The sequence below is a fragment of the Leiobunum rupestre genome, chromosome 6 (genome assembly GCF_980474605.1).
Source record: "Leiobunum rupestre chromosome 6, qqLeiRupe1.1.hap1, whole genome shotgun sequence".
Taxonomy (NCBI): Eukaryota; Metazoa; Arthropoda; class Arachnida; order Opiliones; family Sclerosomatidae; genus Leiobunum; species Leiobunum rupestre.
This window is the reverse complement of record NC_143389.1, coordinates 20,271,671-20,282,414: the sequence shown is the minus strand read 5'-3', so window position 1 is coordinate 20,282,414 and position 10,744 is coordinate 20,271,671. Positions and strand designations below refer to the sequence as shown.

General features: G+C 36.1%; 1 protein-coding gene across 1 annotated transcript; it reads left to right on the top strand.

Annotated features, from left to right (window-relative positions):
- The first annotated feature begins 9,794 nt into the window (after positions 1 to 9,794).
- Positions 9,795 to 10,483, top strand: LOC149940261 (uncharacterized). Its single transcript, XM_090179196.1, has 3 exons — positions 9,795 to 9,805; positions 9,864 to 10,419; positions 10,475 to 10,483. Coding segments are annotated over exons 1-3 (567 nt in total). The 5' UTR covers positions 9,795 to 9,803.
- Positions 10,484 to 10,744: the final 261 nt, after the last annotated feature.

The following is a 10,744-nucleotide window of genomic DNA, read 5'->3' as shown; positions in this document are numbered from 1 at the left end:
GTACAGGTCCAAAATGAACTTTAAAAACAACGAACCTTCCCTAACATTCGGAGAATTACACGTAAATCTTACTTTTGGAATTCCAAATTCAATATACAAAATATAAGAAAATGAAATAAAGCTTTAGGCGAACCTTTCAGTGAGAGTAATGAATAATAAACTTAAAAAGTTAAATTAAAACATGTACAGGTCCAAAATGAACTTAAAAAACAGCGAACCTTCCCTAACATTCGGAGAATTACACGCAAATCTTACATGTACCGGTCCAAAATGAACTTTAAAAACAGCGAACCTTCCCTAACATTCGGAGAATTCAATGCAAATCTTACTTTTGGAATTACAATTTAACTATATAAATTATCACAGTATAAAATAAAGCTTTAGGCGAACCGTTCAGTGAGAGTAATGAATAATAAACTTAAAAAGTTAAATTGAAACATGTACAGGTCCAAAATGAACTTTAAAAACAGCGAACCTTCCCTAACATTCGGAGAATTCAACGCAAATCTTACTTTTGGAATTCCAAATCCAATATATAAAAGATAACAAAATTAAATAAAGCTTTAGGCGAACCACTCAGTGAGAGTAATGAATAATAAACTTAAAAAGTGAAATTGAAACAAGTGCAGGTCCAAAATGTATAGACTTTGATCAAACCTATTTTCTTCCTACCTCTGTAAAAGACACATTAAAAAAATCGAGTTAAAATCATTAAAAAAATCAAACAGTTTTTTAATAAAATACTTACTCTTATGATATATTATCAGCAATACTAGATATTACTATGTTATAATCTTTAACGTTTGTGTAGAACGCATTATGTACTTTATGGTGACCGATTCCAAACTATCGAGTAATGGCGTCGTACAAAAGAAACTACAAACAGGGCTACCAGATATTTTAAAAGGACTTTATCTCGGCCAACTTAGATCAGCTTTTTCGCAGTAATTGGCTGTGATTGTAGAAATAATTCATCAAATGAAAATAAAGGAAATAAAAATTAAGAAAATAATAATATAAAAATTAAGAACAGAAAAAATTAATTAAATAATTAAGTAGTTTTGATTAAACACGTAATTTCATTAATTCACGTTAAATAAACTGGTAAATTTAAATAATAATATTCTTAATAAAATTAATATTTTGTGGTTCATTAATCATTATCAGCTCAAATACAAATACAGGTGAAAAAAATTAAAATTAATTGCTGATAAACGCACGTCTAGATAGCATTGATGGACGAAACATTTTGGACGAATAATGGAGATCCATGCGACGTCGATTAGGCTGAATATCGGATGTCACGAAATTGGTTCTACGAAGACTAAAATGGGACGTCCGTTATTCGTCCCGTAGGACGAATTTTGGACGGGACCAAGCTGGGCTCTAAGGACCATGCTGGGACGTCCCAGGGACGATTTGTGTTTGCTGGGTGGTTACCTTTTAAACATAATTCGATGTGGCTGTAAAACACAGTGTTCTAATAATAGCTGTTCGTGTAGAAAAAATTACTTGGAATGAAAAGTAGCATGATTCAATTGTGAGAGCATGTGCAAAAACTCGCCAGAATATATTTTTAACAAATAAATGACTAATCTATGTTGAATATTATAAACAAATTTCGGTTTCCTTCTGAGCAGTTTTAGAAAAACCGATGAGGGGAACATTTCGGTAAATATCTTGAGGTTGGTGTAGTCTTTGGGCTTAAGCAACTTGTTAGTTTATAGTCGTATGGGTTATCTAACCGAGCATTAGCTTTTAAAATATGTATTCATATTACGCATCTATTACATAGGAGAAAATATATAAAGGTTTGAACGCAATTTCTGCCAAAATGTGGGAGAAAGGAAAGGTAGGAAGCGAGGTAGAGCTGTAAATCAAAGAATTTATAAGCTGTAGCTTATAAAGTCTTTGTTGTAAGCATTTGTTTAATTAAATCAGAGCATTTCTGTCATCTAAAGTAAAAATAAAAAATATCAAGATGGCGTAACGGCGCTAACTTCTCCGAGGTAGCACCTTTGATGTAGCGTCTGCTTCTGTCAAAATAAAAAGTCATAAGAACGTTTTTTCTCAAAAATACGTTATCAATATATATGCAAACGATGCAAAAATTATATAAAAATGCAAGTTTCATTATTAATACAAACAAATTTACATTTAACGACGAAAAAAACCTAATAGCATCTACGCTTATCTTGTTTTCAATAGTGAAACAAGGGCAGCGTAATTATAGTTTTCGGTTGCGAATTTGTTTGATGTACTTTTGCAATTTTTTTGGGATATCAGCGGCACTATTTGCGTAAGAAATTTTCTGAGAAATGTTTTAAAAGAAAATTCGGTGGAAACTAAGCAAATACTGGCGACCAAAAAACTTTGGAGAACAAAATTATATTGATGAAAATTTTCATCATGTAGGAAGGAGTGATCGTCATTTTCGAAGTAATATATTTTTCCGAGTTCACATACGTCGTTTTTCTTTATTATTTTATTTAATATATAATATGAATTTGTAGGAAATTACAAACTATTATTTAGGATAAACTGATGTAACACATTTTTCCAATTTCCATGTTAATCCTCGCAAGTTTCCAAAATTTTTACAGTCTGACTTTTGAAGGTGAGCTAAAGAAGCGTTCACTCTTTTTGAAAAAATTGCTTTTCGAGCCAGAAACATTTGTTATAAATAAACTACATTTTCGGTGTACTTACATTTGGTAAGAAAAGTTTCTGATTTGCTTGTCCAAGCCTCTTCGCATCAGATATGCGCCTGTTGACAATTGTATGACGCTCTTCCCAAATGATTTCCCCAAGTTGAAATCAAAACAACCCGCCATGTTTTGGTTAAGTTTGTAAGCAAAAACTTCCCTCGAAAACGCAGATGCAGCTGCTTCCTCAAAAAACAGTTCTTCGGACAAATGTTTAATGTTGCGTAACTGATTTACAACTTTAGGATACTTCAATTCAATTATGTTCTGCGATTAAATCGCAACATTTAAGTAAGAGTCAAAATTATAAGTATAAGAAAAATTAACCTGTATAGCATACAAAGCACATTATCATGATTTAGTCAGGATTAAATCCTAATTAAATCGTAATTTAACGCGGATTTAATCGTAATTAATCCTTATTAAATCGTGATTTAATCCTGATTTATTCTTTATTTTTTCTTAATTTATTTTTAATTTACAATAACAATTACAATTTATTGCTAAAGATATTAATTTCCAAAATAATAAATTTACAATTAATGATCTATCCTAGTATTATACATCAATTATTCTAAAAATAAATATAACACTTGTTGTAGACTGATATTACGGGACTGCAAATATTTTTCCGGAAATCACGCTCGTGTGATATCAGTAAAAGCAATTTCTTACCATTAGGTATGATCCTACATTGGATCCAAAAATGAGATAGAGATGAATATTTGGATAATCTACAAAATCTTCGATGTCCGAAATGACGAATGGGAGTGTCGGAAATGTCAATCGATTCAGCAGAAATGAAGAATAGGCCAAGATGACAAACGTCGAGACTACCAGCCAGGATCCCCAAATAAACCGCTCTTCCAATCTTGAGAAAACTTTTGTTTCTAAAAATTAATGCAATACATTTTATATTAAATTTCAATAAAAGGTGCGCTAAACTCGCGGTGTTAAGAAGCCTTTCATGTTAGGTTCGTGGTTATTCAAATTCGGGAAAAAATATAAATTGTACTATAAGTAAAACATGAAACGTATGACCGCTCATTTCGAATATCAAGACTATGACATTTTGTGCCTTTGTTGGCATTATTCCAAGCCAGGTAGGTTTATGGAGACAACAAAAATTCCGATACATTTCATATTCGAGATTAATTAGTTCATCTAGTGTTTATTATTGTTAATCACAATTTTAGACTTAAGATTAATTTGCGCGTCTAGTGTTTATTATTGTAAATCTCAGTTTCCAAATAATTTTGTTTTTCATTATTTGGCTAATATAAGCGCTGTGTTTGATTTTATATGAAATCACCTCTGAGTGACACTAAAGTTCGCCAAATATGTGTTTAACTTAAAAATGAACATTTTCTGCATTGAAATTTTATATTTCTTAATTGAGCAACAGTTCTCCCACCCCATGATTTGATAGCTAACGAAGGACTTTGGAGATAGCCACTTGAATCAGTGGGAAGCAATGTGTCAACGAAAAGAGGAATAGCGCTTCCAAAAGCTGGACTCATACAAGGAAGAAGTGATTACAAGTCCGCCACTTATTTTACTTTTTTTGCTCTAGAAAACAGTTCGAAATTTAAAGAAATTGCGAATTATTATTAACATTTATATTGGTAACTGAATAGAAGTGTAACACTAACAAGTAGGGTGTAAAATTTCGAACTTTACCTTCTCCCCAGAAAATCTTTAGCGTCGTGAAAGCACTTTCCAGGAAATTAGAAAATATATCTGTTTTTTGATTGAATATTTTCAGCACGGTTCCAGCAAGCGACGATATACCAAATGATGCCAATATGAAAAGCCACATCTGATCGTGTAAAGACAGCTCAATATTAAACATTGCAATGTATCTCTACCTCAAATTTAAACTGAGATCTGCTTATTAGAAATAAAGATAGAAGTGTTCAAATGCATAAGAAAGATGTTTCTTCATTACTAATTGTGATTTGGAACTAAAATATGGAAACTAACCAATTTTCGTTTTAACCATTTTCCATGAAAACTTGTGGAGGTTAACGTGTAGGGATCTGTTGGCTCATGCGGTATGAACAACTGGTCACCACTGCCACCTGAATTAATTACATTTAAAGTCACTAGATGACTTGGGCCTTTGGGATTTAATTAGCTTAGCTGATTGTCAATATTAATATCTTGAACACTGAAATTTCATCTTTAAGTTTATTAACCATTTTAAATAAATACCTGCATTTTAATGTTGATTTATTTCTAATTTATTTCACTTAATCGGATAAGCCATCTTCCTTAAAATCTTCAATTTATAACATGATTGTATTACCTCTATTTCAAAGACCGAAGTTACTTTAGAAAATGAATCCTGACGAATTTGTGCTGTTGAATAAAACGAAAAATAGCCGAAGTTGGATGGGTAGGCCATGTCCAATAATCGAACATATTCTTCTTTCAAAATTAGCGGATAAACAGCTATATCCGTCTCCTAAATGAATAACGAAATTTATTCACCAAAAGACTTTTCCTGATTCGAAGTTAGCTAGTGTTTATTTCAATCAAATATTTATTGATATTTAAGACCTCCTTATGTACCATTTTTAAATAAATCGAAGCGTTACCAAATTTTTTTTTATTAAGATGGCTTCATTAACACATTCGCGGCAACTTACATTTTTGTAAATGGAACCAACCAGCCCGGTTCCTTCGTTGTCGTCAGTTATCTCTCCATGTTGATCAAATATATGCAAAGTAAAATTGTACCTAAAATATGCTTTCTATTAGCCGATATCCAACAAAAGTATAGTAACACCAGACCTTTAATAATTTAAATGATATAAATTATTCGTTTTCTTATCACATCAAGAGAAGCCAGGGGTTCGACTCCACCTTAGGGCATTGGGTGATCTTTCGCCATGAAGTATGCACTTTCGTATGCAGATTAAATCGGGCAACGGCATTAATCAGTTGCTAGATGACATGGGCCTAAGGTGGTGTCTTCGGAATTAGCCTAGTTGATTGTTATTGTATCAATTTCAAGAGCGCACACCAAATAAAATAATTATTTTAGGAAATCTTATCCCAATTTGAATTGAATTAGTACATCATCAGTACCAGGGTTTAAAATGATATGGTTTCGCTCAAAAAAACTTAAATTGTTAAACTATGCTGCGCTATTATAAAAAGAAACGACATACATGTACATTAAAAGAACTAAATAATAAACTAAAGGTAAAGAACTAAAAATGTAGATTGGGATGTGGCAAAAACAAGCTTTCACTAACTCTAAGCTTATTTGGACTATAAAGTCATTTAAGCCCTACAAGGCTTCTGGTCCGGATGGGATATCACCCATATTGTTGCAGGAGGGAATTGATATTCTCTGTCCTGTGATGTGCAGAATCTACTGGGCCTGTATTGCTCTTGGGCATATACCGAGCTCTTGGGAGCATTCAAAGGTTATCTTTATTCCTAAACCCGGGAAAACCAGTTATCTCGAGGCTAAGGCATTTGGACCAACCAGTCTAACTGCATTTCTCCTAAAACTCTTAGAGAAATTGGTTGATAGATAAATTAGAGAGGAGGTTCTTATTGTTACACCCCTCTCTGATGCCCAGTATGCCTATCAAAAGGGCAAATCAACTGAGACTACCCTTCATGGCATAACTAACTGCCTCGAACGTGCAACTGAGTTAAAAAAATAGCGTTAGCTGTTTTTCTGGACATCGAGGGGCTTTTTATAAATCTCTAAGGCGGTCATTCTTAAGGCTGCTAAACGATTGGTATCAATGACACGTTGCAAATCGCAGAGAGTCACCACCAGCCGGGGCTGCCCTCAGGTCGGTGTTCTTTCACCCCTGCTGTGGTGCCTGGTTGTGGACGAACTCTTGGTGAGGCTAAACCGGGATGGCTGTCGCAGATTTGGTTATGCGGACGATGTCGCAATGATAATTATTGGGTAGTTCCCAGGAAACATTTCGGATATGATGAGAAAAGCTCTCATCTCAGTAGAATGCTGGTGTAGGGATGTTGGCCTCACCGTCAAACCTGACAAGACGAGCCTGATTCCTTCCAATCGGAGGAAGGTACAGGACTTGTTTACTGAAACATTTTGCTTTGGAACCATCTTGGTCAAATCAACTGAGGTAAAATACCTCGGTGTTATTCTCATCAGTAAACTAACATGGAAGCCACATCCTGATCTCACTATCCGGAAGACAAAAATGTTATTTTGGAGAGTATGGGGTACCGTAAGCAAGTCTTGGTACTTAGCCCAAAAGTTGTGTATTGGATCTATACCATGATTATCAGGCCTAGGCTGACGAATGCAGCAGTGGTTTGGTGCCCGAGTGTAGTGCTTAAGTCAGTCCAGGCTGAACTACGCACTGTGCAATGGCTGGTCAGTGTCAGCATAACAGGAGCTATGAGAACAACCCCAAACGTTTCTCTGGAGGTGCTCCTGAATATTCTACCTCTTTATCTTTATATAGAGGAGGTTGCAAATATGAGTGAAGGGGGTACTAGTGCTGGAAACCCAGCCCAGGAGGATATTGTGAAAGTCCATGGCTTGTGTTTTGCGCGAGGGCTTGGACGGTTTTGCGACCAGCCGGGATACGGGAACACGCGCTGCCAAAATCCCGTGGGTTAAGTTAAAAGTAGAAGTCTCCATTGGAATTCCGGGAAGCTTTCGACAGCAATCAGGTGGTTACGTGGTACAGTGAAGGGGATATCCTCTTACAGGCACTACCATCGTGCATGCGTGGTGGTCGTTTCAAGGAGTGTTTTCCTCCTTGAACGTTTTTCGTCAGGCATTTCGCCACGAATTTCCGACTACGGCAGGTGTATCCCAATTTAGTTGGATACCCGAACTCAACGCAGTATATTCACTGTATAGCTGAATACTATCGTTGAATTGGGGGAAACGCTACTGAGGCTGATAAGGTAGCTCAAGTGTTACGGTAATGTCACCCGACATACCGTCATCACTTAAAGGGAAAGGTATTCCCCACCCTGAAAGAATTGTTGGAGGAGGCCAAGATTATTCAATCTGACCTTCTCGCAAAAGCCATTTATCGCCCCCCGCCCACCGCTTTAGAATCCCTAGAGCCAACTCTGGCTTACGGGGGAACTTTAGGACAGGTTGGGCGAGGGCCCCCTGTTACTGGTGGCGCGGTGAGTTTAGCAGCCACTGGAGTGACGGCTTATTCTAGCTCGGTATCTCTGGGTGCATTAGGTGCTATGGGAGTTGGCCTAGCTGCTCTGGATCCATATTGGCTTTATATGATTCAGAGGCAATCTGCTTATTGGTCAAGCGCGGCAGTCGCCCCTCAACCAATGCAGAAAACTTTCCGGCAGAATCCTGTAGAAAGTTTTAGGCTTGTTCGTCAGATTTCAGTTTGTTATGGTTGTCACAAACCCGGAGATATCAAACGCCAATGTCCTGAGCAGGGCAACTGGCGAGGGAGGCCTTCCAATTAAATGGATGTACATCCATGAAAGGGAGTTAGCCTCAGCAAAATTCTGATGTTTGGAAAGCCGGTAACAAGGGAGGAATTCCGGATACTCAGAATTGTGCTCCCTGGGTCAACTGGTGTGCTGACGGAATATTGGACGGGAAAAATCCCCCATTGTTATGGTTCCGAGCTTTGGAACATTCGTTTCTAGGTTTGTTGATTCGACTCAATAAACGTTAGAGAATGGTTGAAAACAAAAGATTTCACATTAAATACTAATTGAAAACTTTACGTTTGTTTTAGGCCTACTGTAGGCCTTAACTGGCGTTTTTGGAAATTACTTGTACTTATTTTAAGTAATTAAATTTTTTAACGTGATTTCTTTCATTTACGTACAAAAATGCGAAGGCTATTGGCCCCTATGGACCGCTTAATTTTATTCATTAGCTCAAATCTTCGTGAAAAAGTGTTCTTTTCCAATGAAACCAATTTCTTTGAACATTTTCGACAGCACTCTACAACTTTCTCATTGAAACGTTTTTCTAGCACTGGTATTAGATCAAACATTTCTGTAGTCGGGCCGACGTCGGCAAAAGGTACTAAACACTAAAGTCGGCCGACCTTTGGATTTAGGGTCGAAATGTCCTAGGGGTAAAAGGGTCGGCCGACCGTCGGCCGCCTACAAAACGTCGACTCTTTACTGCCTTTTAATACACCTAAGAAGCGACTCCAAAACGACGTCATCCCGACTTAGAATGTACTGTATAATTACGTCGAAACGACTTACTTTTTGATATTTTAAGTGACTGAAAATGACCAAATAATACCGTAAATAAATCTATATCAATAGCTATAAGTAGAAGGAAAGTGAGGGTGTGGCGTCAGTCCCAGGATCGAGGATCGAAATCCGGGATTTAAGGGATGAAATGGGGGTAAAATCATCGAAAAGTCAATGTATTTAGGGTATTTCTCGCGACGATTTGTTTTCCCGTATATCAACATATTGTGTCCAGGCCAACTTGTTCATTTATCTACGCTTATCTCGAAAGATACTTGAACGTATATCTTATCAAGTTTTATCGTACGAAATAAGTTGAAATGATGTAAAAATTGATAACCTAGGCGGCGCGTGCGCAGATTACCCCGGGGGACGCGGTTAATTTGAATTGAAGTGTTTTGACGTCATGGAATATGGGACGCGGTTAACGTGCGCGGATTGGGGCGCGGTTAATTTGAATTTAAAACATAGATTTGAGTGTTTTGACGTCATGGAATATTCGTTGTTAAAATGACGTAGAATGGAAATATTTTTAAACTTAATTTTAATATCATTGTAGTACTTAAATATGCTTGACACTTGAACCTTTCTCACGAGTATTTCAAACGAATATCTAAAGTTTAAGTATGAGAAACGTATCGTTCTCAAGTATTGTAATTGTACACGTGATTCCGTATGAGGACCGGGTAAATTCCTATATACGTAACGCGATACACTTCAAAATGCGTATACGTAGAATGGAATTAATTTTAAACTCCATTTTAAAAAATAAGATATCGAAGATAAATAATTTCAGAGTATAAAAAGGGAAAACCGTATAATAGTAAGACCATATTTAGAAAGTTCACCATCTGAATTGTATTGGAAGTGACTTCGAGGAACCTTAAAATGTAAGTAGGAATACTCAGTGATAATTCTTAACTTTGTCTTAATGTATTTATTTTATAGGAATTGTTCATTTCCTGTGTCTGCTGACAAAGGGTTAATCGTTTATGCAGATGAAACCATCTACTGCGGTCTATTAGATTTAACAAAGGGTATCAAACTAACAGAAGCGGAACTGCAAGAGCTATGGACAAAGAAAGATGCCATTGAAGCTTATTTCAATAACGAAGCTGAAACTTCGTGGGTTTTCACAGGTTCTGAAACTAAACGGTTTTCGGTTCATAGATTTGCCGAACAAAAGGTTTTAGATGTTAGACAAATGTACCATGGTTATGGAGTAAACTATGGAAAACTGTTACCGACTAAAGAGGGGGTAGCTTTCGCTCAATCTTCTTGGTTGAATTTCCTCGACCAGTACAAGTCTATTCAGAAGTGTTTAAAGAAAATCAAGGAAATAAAGGAGGCGATGACTAACGTTGTAATTAAACAATTACACGAAGCTCTTAAGAAAGCGTGCAATGGCTGTCAAATTGATCATCCATCTCAACTCCAGCATGATTGTATCATGACGGATTATTCTAAGCGCGTAGATTTGCATTTTTATGAAATAATTATGTCGGTAGATTGTGAAAATATTATTGAAATGTTTACTATTCGCTGTGAATTGTCGAAAGAAATTTTAAATAATATAATGTCACTAATAATATGCAATGCTAAAAACTTGTTAAAAAGTTAATAAAATTGATTGCACTAATGTTCCGATTCTCATTTACCATTATGGATTTAAGCTTACAACATCCAATGAATGGGCTTGTAGCCGGGTCCACCCAATGCGGAAAGTCATTCCTGGTGGGACGGTTGATTCAATATAAGAAGACCTGTATATCCCCTCCTCCGGAGAGGATAATATGGTGTTATACCGAGTATCAGCCGAAACTATTTCA